Source organism: Chionomys nivalis, chromosome 6 (assembly GCF_950005125.1).
Source record: "Chionomys nivalis chromosome 6, mChiNiv1.1, whole genome shotgun sequence".
Taxonomy (NCBI): Eukaryota; Metazoa; Chordata; class Mammalia; order Rodentia; family Cricetidae; genus Chionomys; species Chionomys nivalis.
In genome coordinates, this window is record NC_080091.1 from 11,855,464 (window position 1) to 11,866,303 (window position 10,840).

General features: G+C 51.6%; 1 protein-coding gene across 1 annotated transcript; it reads right to left on the reverse strand.

The window, feature by feature from the left end:
- Positions 1-676: 676 nt before the first annotated feature.
- Positions 677-8,631, reverse strand: Slc25a41 (solute carrier family 25 member 41). Its single transcript, XM_057772376.1, has 7 exons — positions 8,614-8,631; positions 6,567-6,722; positions 5,322-5,474; positions 5,104-5,211; positions 2,483-2,650; positions 1,543-1,690; positions 677-987 (listed from the first exon to the last, which is right to left on the reverse strand). Exons 1-7 carry the CDS (start codon positions 8,629-8,631, stop codon positions 800-802), a joined length of 939 nt encoding a protein of 312 aa, XP_057628359.1. The 3' UTR covers positions 677-799.
- Positions 8,632-10,840: the final 2,209 nt, after the last annotated feature.

Genomic DNA, 10,840 nt, shown 5'->3' on the forward strand with positions numbered 1-10,840 from the left:
GAGCGGATTAGCGGGAGCCCGACTGAATGGCAGCGTACGTGGGCGGTGGTGCTCTGCCACCGGAACTACGGCCTGGCCTCTAGATCAGCGCCCCAGCAGCCTGTCTCTGGGAGCACTTACACGTGGCCTGCTCGAAGCCTGGGGGGATCTGTTTATGGGGTTGTGGGCGGCCCGAGGTTTAGTGAAGAACCCAGGGGTATCCCCGGTCTTCCCTCTCATCCCGAGGACCCAGAGCCTGTATTTCTTCCAGTACTCAAGGCACCAACTCCTCAAACTTACAGCAAACCTGTTTCTCAACTGGACCCAGGTCCCCACAGAGGTCCAAACTCCAGCTCCCAACCCAGGACGCACCCTGGATAGGATCCCTCTTACAGGGGGTCTAAAACCCCCAGCTAACACCCTGGATCCAAAAATCTCAGGTCCCTACAGGGACTTTTAAGCCCCTTGTTTCCCAGGCCCTCAGGGTGAGGGTTGAATCCAGGACTTTGCTGGACAAGCTCTCTACACTGGCATATGCCCCTATACTCAGATTCCCCACCCTGAACCAGCTAATCCCAGACAGAGACAGCCAAAACTATCTTTATTCTTTGTCCACACCTTCTGTTGGACGAGCCTGCAACAAAGCAGGCTGGAATGTCAAATCAACTCAGACTGTATCCTGCAGGAGGGAATCCCAGCACTTCTAACCCTAGTCCTGGATGGTTTTTGCAAACCAAAATGGCCCTAAAGCCTGAGCCTTAGTGAGCTTTCTGAGACCCAGAGACACTGGGAATTCCATTCTCTTTTTGTTCGGGGCATGTCATCTGCTCAGGACTTGTACACCCAGGGTTTTCTTCATGGCTTCGTACACCACGTAGCTGATACCGCCTGCTGGTAACACCTTCAGTAATGTGGGTGTCATGCCTCTGTACAGCCCAGGCCAGCCCTGTTGACTCAGTATTCGCCGGAAGACTCCCAGCATGGTGGGGTTGGAGCCCTCCACAGTGTCTGGGGATAGACAAAGACAAGTTCAGCACTGGGTGTGATGTGAGATGTCACTGTCAGTGTGAGAGGATCTGGGTCACATTTTGGGCAGTCTTGTCGAGATCATTCGGTTATTGCCATGTATGTATTTTGAGACGGTTTTAGGTAGTGCAGGCTGGCCTAGAATTCCATATGTAGCTGAGGCTAGCTTTGGACTCGTGATCCTCTTGAATCTACCTCTTGCTGGAATTACAGCACTGCTACACCCCGTTTACCCCTGGCTTCATGCATAGGCACACGCTCCATACTGTGCCAGGCTGAGCTCCAGCCTCAAGGTATGTCACCAAAGATGATCTGGAATTCCAGATCTTCTTGACTCCACTTTCCAAGTGATGGGGGGACTTCTAATTTGAGAGTCAGGGTTAGATTGGTGAGTGAGCATGTGCTTTGGTGGATTCAGTACTCAGCATAGGCATTACCTATGGGTAATGGATGGGTTTATGGAGAGGCTGGAAGTTTATGGGGAAGGATGAGAAAATTCAGAAAGCCAGGATGAGGTAGGGACGGGGCCAGGCTGACCTTGTGCCTGCATCCGTGTGCGCACCAAAGTCAGCGGGTAACTGGCCATCTGGCCACAGGTCGAGGACAGTGTTACAGATGACAGACTGACCAGGCCACTGGGGTCTGTCATGTCCCTACCCGACTTCTGCCACAAGCACCGGAGTAGCTGCAAAAGGAGGCAAGAATGCTTTTTTTTTTTTTTTTCCTCTGAGACAGGGTTTCTCTGTAGCTTTGGACCCTGTCCTGGAACTTGCTCTGTAGACCAGGCTGGCCTTGAACTCACAGAGATCCGCTTGTTTACTTCCTGAGTACTGAGATTAAAGGTGTGTACCAACACCACTTGGCAAGAGTGCTATTGATAATGACTCAGAATCAAGATGGGCATGATGGTGCATGCCTTTAACCCCAGCACTGAAGGACCTCTTTAAGTTTGAGGCTAGTCTCATCTACATATTGAGTTCTAGGTTTGCTGAGGCTACATACTGAGACCCTGTTTTAAAAAAACAACAGTCTGCCAGGCGGTGGTGGTGCACACCTTTAATCCCAGCACTTGGGAAGCAGAGGCAGGCGAATCTCTGTGAGTTCGAGACCAGCCTGGTCTACAAGAGCTAGTTCCAGGACAGGCTCCAAAGCTGCAGAGAAACCCTGTCTCAAAAAACCAAAAATAAATAAATAAATAAACAAACAACAGTCTTTGGATCTCTGAGTTCGAGGCCAGACTGACCTATAGATCGAGTTCCAGGCAGCCAGGGCTACACAGAGAAACTGTTTCCAAAACAAAAACAAAACAGTGGTCTGGACAGATGGCTCAGCAGTAAAGAGCATTAGTTGTTCTTGCTGAAGACTCAAGTTCAGTTCCCAGCACCCAAATGCTGGCTTAACTATATCCCTGCGAAGGGGCAGGGAGAGAGTTATGGGCTGACCTGGAGTCAGTGCTCTCTTCTCTGGGGACACACACCTCATAGACAGCCAGATCAGTGCAAGCATAGGGTACGATGCCCAGCATGTTGGGCAGATAGCCTCGGTACAGTGCTTGGGTGCCATCCCGTTCTAAGATCTGCCTGGCGCAGTCCAGAAGTCCTTTATACTGGCCAGTAAGGCGAAGGGTCAGCCGAGTCTTGAGTACCTGGAGAGGAGGAGGAGGTCTGTTTGGTTAAATACTCTCAGGCAGGCTTGTCACCCCCCCTGGTAATGGTAGGTGGAGATATTGTCAAGGGTTCCAGGGTTCAGTTGTGCATTTGGAGCACTGGGGCACCTACATGGAAAGAGGGGGCTGCACTGGCCTGATTGTTCTCGTTATAATACCTAAGGGGTTGAGCTTTTTCAAGAAAAGAAGTTTAAACCCAAGTCTGGTTAATACACCCATTATCCCAGCACTGGGGAGGCTGAAACAAGAGGATTGCAAACTTCAGGCTAGCCTGGCTTACATAGCAAGACTCTTTCACAAAAAAAACAGGCTGATGCAGTGGCTCATTTGGCGGAGGGCGTGCCTAGTACAAAGCCGTGAGTTTCATCTCGCACCCCCATAAGCTGGTAGTGGTGGCATGCACCTGTGATCTCAGCGCTCAAAACTAGAAATGGGACAGGAAGTTTAAAGTCTTCCTTCTACAGGGCGAGTTCCAGTTCCGCCTAGTTACAATGAAACCCTGCCTCCCACTCCTTTTTGAGACATGACCTCACTATGTAGACCAGGCTGGCCTCAAACTCATACAGATTTTCCTGTCTCTGCCCCAGAGTGCTGGGATTAAAGGCACCACCACACCCAACATGAAACCTTGTTTTCAAAACAAAACAAACACCCAAGCCAACGGGACCCCAAGACATCATCTAACCATAATCAATGCCCAAATTCCCACTCTGTTTGAGACTGGGTCTCTAGTAACCCAGGCTAGCCTCTAGTTTGCTGCGTAGCTGAGGAGGATGGAGAACACAAGGTCAGCCTGGGTTACATGAGACTTCATTTCAAAAGCAAAAGAAGAGGCAGTGCAGTAAGGCATTTGCTGCTAAGCTTGATCCTGGCCCCCATGTGGTAGTTCCAGGTCCTGGGGATCCAATGCAATCTTCTGATCTCTGCAGGCACTCAATGTACATGTACAGACACACCAACAGAATTTCGAAAAAACAGATGGGGTAGTGGTTGAATGCTTGTCTACCATGTGCAAAAACCCTGGACTCAACCCTCATTGGTGCCTCAGACCCCCAAGAAGAGAGGCATCACAGTGCCCCTGACCCCCAAGAAGAGAGGCATCACATTCACACACCAACACCAACACACACATTAACATACAACCAGAAACAAAAACTTCTGAAATACAAAAATGTCTTTTTTTTTTTTTTTTTTTTTTTGCACAGGGTCTCACTTTGTAGGGCTGGCTGTCCCAGAACTCACTCTGTAGACCAAGCTGACCCTCAACTCTCAGAGATCCACCTGCCTCTGCCTCTGGAGTGCTGAGCTTGAGGATGTGGCCCCGTCTAAACGTCTACTGGGGACTGTAGAGGTGAGTGGCTTGGGCCCTGTAAACCTGGAGAGTCAGCGGACACATGTGTCCTTACATGTCTGTCACAGCTGGGGAGAAGGGCACAGAGCCACACTAAGGTATGTCCTGCATTGGTAGGAAAGGAGCGAGCCTGTGTCCTGACGTCACACAGCAGCGCGATCCTGGCAAGCTGTAGGGGAGAGCTGAGGCTGACTTGGGGAAACCTTCAGCTTCTGTAAGAAGTAGAGCTGCTGGCCCCCGTGTGCACCTGCCATCCCGGAACTCAGGAGGCGGAGTGAGGAGGGTCAGGAGATTAGCATCATTTTCGCTGTGCAGCGTGACCAAGGCCATCCTGTGCTACACTTGAAAACAAACAAATCATCTCACAATCATTTCTCTTCTCCCCACCCCCTAGTGTCAGAATTTGAAATCTCTGATAAAGTTTTAAGTCTGTAGGAAAGTGCATAGCCGATCTCTGGGGTTGTCAGAGCCAAGGGATGGGCCATCTGGGGACAGGTCAGCACAGGGCACGCAGCAAGGAAGAGAAGTGCAGGTGGGGTGATGGCTCGGTGGTGAGAGCTTGCCTAGCCTGAGGGAGGTCCCAAGTCCCATCTCTAGCATCCGAGAAAGAAAGAAATGAAGGGGAAAGTTGTATTTAGTGTCTATGATCCCAGCACTTGGGGCCCACGCAGGGTGACAACTGGTGTTCTGGGCTATGCTGTGTTCAAGTTTGAAAACTTGTGTCAAGCAAACAAAATAGAGCCAGACAGTGGTGGCGCACACCTTTAATCCCAGCACTCAGGACACAGAGACAGGAGAATCTCTGTGAGTCTGAGGACAGCCTGGTCTACAGAGCAAGTTCCAGAAACCCTGTCTCAAAAGCTAAAACAAACACAATGAAACAGAGAGAGAGAGAGAGAGAGAGAGAGAGAGACAGACAGACAGACAGACAGACAGACAGACAGAGACAAAGGGCAGGAGGGTAAAGGAAAGTGAGGAGGGAGAAGGAGCGAGGAAGGTAACAGGGGAAGACAAGAGGGAGAAAAGATGGTGAGGGGGTGGCCCAGCACCAGCCCTGGCTACTCAGGTCCTCCGGCCTTACCTCCATGGGGTTGATGAGAGTCTGGGAGATGGCCACAGCCAGGGATCCCGCCATCACCCGCTCCTGGAAGGGCGGGTAATCCTGCACACTGCAGAAGAAATTCTTACACTGCAAGTGAAGGAGGAGTGAGAGAAGCCGCCAGCCGCTGTGCACCAGAAGGGCAGAGGGTTGCGCTGCACGCTGGAGCTTTGCTCTGTGGAAAGTCACCTCAGACTTACCTGCTCAAACACAGAGAACTTGATGGCGTATTCCGGGGCGATCTTGAGCACGTTGATGCCATTGCCCCTCCAGAGCGAGCGGACACCTCCCTCCTGAATCAGGCTCCGCAGGCCACTCAGCAGGTGCCTGAAGTTACTCTTGGAGGAGTACACCTGGGAAGCGAGAAGGATGAGTAGCCCTGAGAGATCCCACCAGGTATCCCCAGTCCCTCACTGGGTGGGTTCTAGGCGGGGCTCCACCCTGACCACGCCCTCGGCCCCTTACTGGGGGAAGAGGTCTAGGCAGGGGCTCCACCCCTGAGCCAAGTCTCTAGCCTTCTTTTTATTTTATATTTTGACACATGCTCTTCTCACTAAAATTGCCCAAACTGGCCTTGAAGCGGAGATCCTCCCGCTTCAGCCTCCAGAACAGCTGGAGTCACAGGCCTGTGCCTCTAGGTGGATCCACCCATTTAGTCCTAACACTTATCTAAAACCCCACTGTGGCCAGCTCTTGCGAGGCTGGTTTGTAAGCCCAACTCTTTGGGAGCCTGAGTTAGGAACACTGTAGTTCAAGTCCTTTCTAAAAGGGCTACAGAGTGAGTTCAGGGCCAACCCGAGCTACTTACTGAGATATCTGAAAATAAAAAGTGACAAGGGAGTGACCGTCCAGTGGTCAGAGCCCTGGAGAGCCGGCTCGGGTCAAGAGCACCTGCCGCTGCTGTGGAGGAACCTGATTCCCTTCCCCGCACCCACATGAAGGCTCACAACCATCTGGAACTCCAGTTCGAGCAAACCCATCGCCCCCTGTTGGCATCCAGTGGCACTGCATGCATGCAGTGCGCGGACTTGGGGTCAAATTCTCACTCATATAAAATAAAAATAAATGTGTTTTCAAAAAGAAAGAAAGGAGGGCTGGGAATGTTGCTCATCAGCGAGGGCTTCTTTAGCGTGTGTGAAGCCCTGGGATCCATCCTCAGTCCCTTCCATGCCCGCACGTCCCTCTGCAAGCACCTCAGAGATATCACCCACAACCCGCAGACCTCCAAACCTTTTAACTTGGACTGTGTTGCTCTCTGTGACTGGAGTTCTCTGAGCCCAGTCCCAGCACTACTTCCTGTTCCCATCACACGCAACTCCAGTCTCAGCTCCACTTTACGGGACCTCTCTATCGAGACCCAGGCTCTCCTGAGCTCCACCAACTCCATCTCCTCCACCCCTCTCCACCATACTGTTCTCCAAAGGGCTCCAGCCCTGCAGACAAACCTGCATGTACACCCTGGCTCGGTCCAGGGGGGCCGTCCCTGTGCGAGACACCGCCCCAGCCATGGCTCCTGAGAGCAGAAACTTCCACAGGGCCCCCTTGTTCTCCTCTTCCAAGACATCCACAGGGACCATCAGCCGCTCTCCTGTGTCCAGAACCTGCATGAACATCCAGTGTCGAGTCACACTCAGCCCTGAAGGAGCTGCTCCTTACAGGGTCCCCTCTGCTTTTCTTTGCTGCCTTGATGTGGACAATTCTTTGGAGGGGGTGATTTGATGGTTTCGTTTGTTTATTTTGTGACAGGGTTTCTCTGTGAGAACCAGGCTGTCCTGGAACTCATGCTGTAGACCAGACTGACCTGGAACTCAGAGATCCACCTGTCTCTGCCTCCCAAGTGCTGGGATTAAAGGTGTGTGCCACCATGCCCAATTGATTTTTCTTTCTTAGTGATTTACTTATTTTTATTTGTGTGTGTGTGTGCATACATGTGAATGAAGGTACCCAAGGGGGCCAGAAAAAGCCATTGGTCTCACGGGAACCTGATGGAGGAGGGTCATCTTTCTATCCATTGTTTCATTGGTTAATTAATAAAGAAAACTGCTTGGCCTTTGATAGGACAGAAAATTGGGTAGGCGGAGTAAACAGAACAGAATGCTGGGAGAAAGAAGCCGAGTTAGGCAGGTGCCATGATTCTCCCACTCCAGACAGACACAGGTTAAGATCTTTCCTGGTAAGCCAGCTCATGGTGCTACACAGAATATTAGAAATGGGTTAGATCAATATGTAAGAATTAGCCAATAAGAGGTTAAAACTAATGGGCCAAGCAGTGTTTAAAAGAATACAGTTTCCGTGTAATTATTTTGGGTTAAGCTAGCCATGCGGGCGGCCGGGTACTGGGGACGCTGCCGCTCCTCACAACAGGAACCGGAACTACAGATGGTTGTGGGCCACCATGTGGGTGCTGGGGCCTGAGCACTCAGCATCTGAAAGAGCTCACAATTCTGTGTATGTGAGAGTGCAGGCGTGCGAATATGTGCAGTGCTGTGTGTGATGTGTGTATAATGTGTGTGAGAGAGTGCATATGAGTGTGTGCAGTGCTGTGTGTGAGAGTGTGTGATGTGTGTATAATGTGTGTGAGAGAGTGCAGGCATGTGAATGTGTGCAGTGCTGTGTGTGAAAGTGTGTGTGCAGTGGTGTGTGTGCGGTGATATGTGTGTGAGTGTGTATAGGTCAGAGGTTGACATTTCTCTGTAGCTTTAGAGCCTGCCCTGGAACTAGCTCTTGTAGACCAGGTTGGCCTTGAACTCACAGAGATCCACCTCAGGCTGGCTGACCTTGAACTTCTGGTGTCCTGCCTGCAGCCTCCTGAGTGCTGGGTAATGTGTGTGTGTGTGTGTGTGTGTGTGTACCACCTCATGACCTCACCCCTGAGTCCTGGGGTAATGGGTGTGAACCACCTCATGGTCTCACCCCCCAGTGCTGGGACAATGGGTGTGCAGCACCTCATGACCTCACCCCCAAATGCTGGGACAATGGATGTGCACCACCTCATGACCTCACCCCCAAGTGCTGGGACAGTGGGTATGAACCACCTCATAGTCTCACCCCCAGTGCTGGAGTAATGGGTGTGAACCATCTCATGGTCTCACTCACCCCCAGTGCTGGAGTAATGGGTATGAACCAGCTCATGGTCTTACCCCCCAGTGCTAGAGTAATGGGTGTGAACCATCTCATGGTCTCACTCACCCCCAGTGCTGGAGTAATGGGTATGAACCAGCTCATGGTCTTACCCCCCAGTGCTAGAGTAATGGGTGTGAACCATCTCATGGTCTTACCCCCCAGTGCTGGGGTAGTGGGTGTGAACCATCTCATGGTCTCACTCACCCCCAGTGCTGGGGTAGTGGGTGTGAACCAACTCATGGTTCATGTGTGTGGGTGGAGGTGAGGGAGGAGGCAGGGATGGGTTGGGTGAACCAGGTGTAGAGCTTTTCTAAATAAGACCCCAACCCTCTTAAGCAAGATCTGAACCCTCGAACAAGGTTGCGTTACCTCGGGATGGACTCCCATAGCTGCTGAAGGATTCGGGTCTTGGTCTCAGTGTCCCTCGGGCATCTAGCTGGCTCCCAGCTGAGAGTGGATGATTGCCTGGCTTGTGAATTTAGGGGCAAGGGAGGATGAGGTCACAAGAGTGCTTGTGAGCTCACGGGCATGATGGGTAGGCAGTGGATTGCTCTTGTCTCCCCATGGTGTGCACATTCCTAATCCTGTAGCCCAGGAAGAGCTAGCGTGGTCCTCTGAATGGTGCCTAAACAATAATTTTCATTTGTTTTGTTTTGAGATGGGCGGCCTGAAGCCCAGACTGGTCTCAGACTCACCAAGTAGTTGAGGATGACCTTGAATTCCTGATCCTCCTGCCTCCACCTCCCAAGGCAGGAAGCAGAATGGAGTTAGTGTTGAAGGAGAGCTTCCACATGGGCAGATGGAGAGTTCTGGAGGTAATGATGGGGTAGCTGTGTAGCCCAGTGAACGAGCTCTGGGCTGCCAAATCTGCGGACAACAAATCTTCTTTTCTTTCTTTTCTTTTTTTTTTTTTTTTCGAGACAGGGTTTCTCTGTGGCTTTGGAGCCTGTCCTGGAACTAGCTCTGTAGACCAGGCTGGTCTCTAACTCACAGAGATCCGCCTGCCTCTGCCTCCCGAGTGCTGGGATTAAAGGCGTGCGCCACCACCGCCCGGCACAAATCTTTTCTGAGACAGCATTTCTCTGTGTAGCCCTGGCTGTTCTGGAACTTGCTTTGTACACCAGACTGGCTGTGAACTCAGAGATCTCCCTGCCTCTGCCTCCCAAGTGCTGAGATTAAAGGTGTGTCTTACCACCACTTGTAATATTAATTTTTTTGGAGGGTGGGCATCAGTGAGACAGGGTCCCATGTAGTTCAGGCTAACCTCAAAACTTGCTATGCAGCCAGCAATAACTCCGCCCTCCTGATCTTCTGTCTTTACCAGTCCAAGTGCTGAGATGACAGGCGTGTGCCACCTCACCCAGGTTTAAAGAGAGACAGGGTTTCTCTGTGTAACAGTCCTGGTTATCCTGGAACTCTATTCATAGACCAGGCTGGACTGGAACTCAGAGGTGTGCCTGCCTCTGCCCTTGGAGAGCTGGGATTAAAGGTGTATACCACCACAACCCAGGGTGTGTGTATGTGTGTGTTTTAATTGGAGCTGGAGAGATGGTTCAGCCAGTAAGAGTGCATATTGCTCTCAAACTGGGCAGTGGTGGTGCACACCGGCAGAGACAGGTCTGTGAGTTCAAGGCCAGCCTGGTCTACAGTGTGAGTTCCAGGACAGGCACCAAAGCTACAGAAAACCCTGTCTCGAAAAAACAAACAAAGTTGACAAAAAAAGAAAACATAGTGCTCAGCCGGGCGGTGGTGGCGCACGCCTTTAATCCCAGCACTCAGGAGGCAGAGGCAGGCGGATCTCTGTGAGTTCGAGGCCAGCCTGGTCTACAAAGGGAGTTCCAGGCAGGCTCCAAAGCTACAGAGAGTGCTCTCACAGAGGACCTGGGTTTAGTTCCCAGCACCATGTTAGGTGGCTCACAGCCACTACAGTTCCAGGGGATTTGAGGCCTCTGGCTGTCTCACATACAGATCAGATACACACAACAAATCAAATCTTTAAAATGTATTATTTGGGTGTGCTTGTGTGGAGGTCAGATGACTATTTTGTGGGCTCCATTCCCTCCTTCCACTTGCATGTGAGTCTCAGGGACCAGATTTGGGTGGTCAAGGCCTCACTCGTGGTGTGTCTGTGTGTGTGCATGTGAGTGCAGTGTCCTCAGAGGCCAGAAGGGGGCGCTATATCCTGGAGTTGCAGCTGTAGGTGATCATGTGGGTGTTGAGATTGCAGCTCAGGTCCTCTGCAGGCACAGCGGGCTCTCAACAATGAGCCATTTCTCCAGCCTGCTTGCTGTTTATAAATGGAGTGGAAACTGAAGCTTCCAGCTCTTGGAGAAGAGGGAAGAGGAGAGGGGCAGAGGAATGGGGAAGGAAGGAAAGGGGGGGGAGGCGATAGAGGAGAAGCAAGAAAGTAGGGGAGAGAGGAGGGAGAGGGGATGGAAGGAGGAAGTGGGAGATGAAGGCGGTGGGAAGCAGGGGATAAGGTAAAAGGGAAGAGAGGATGGAGAGAGAGAGAGAGAGAAAGAGAGAGAGAGAGAGAGAGAGAGAGAGAGAGAGAGAGAGAGAGAGCTGTGTCTCATCTCCCCTCCTTGGGAGTACC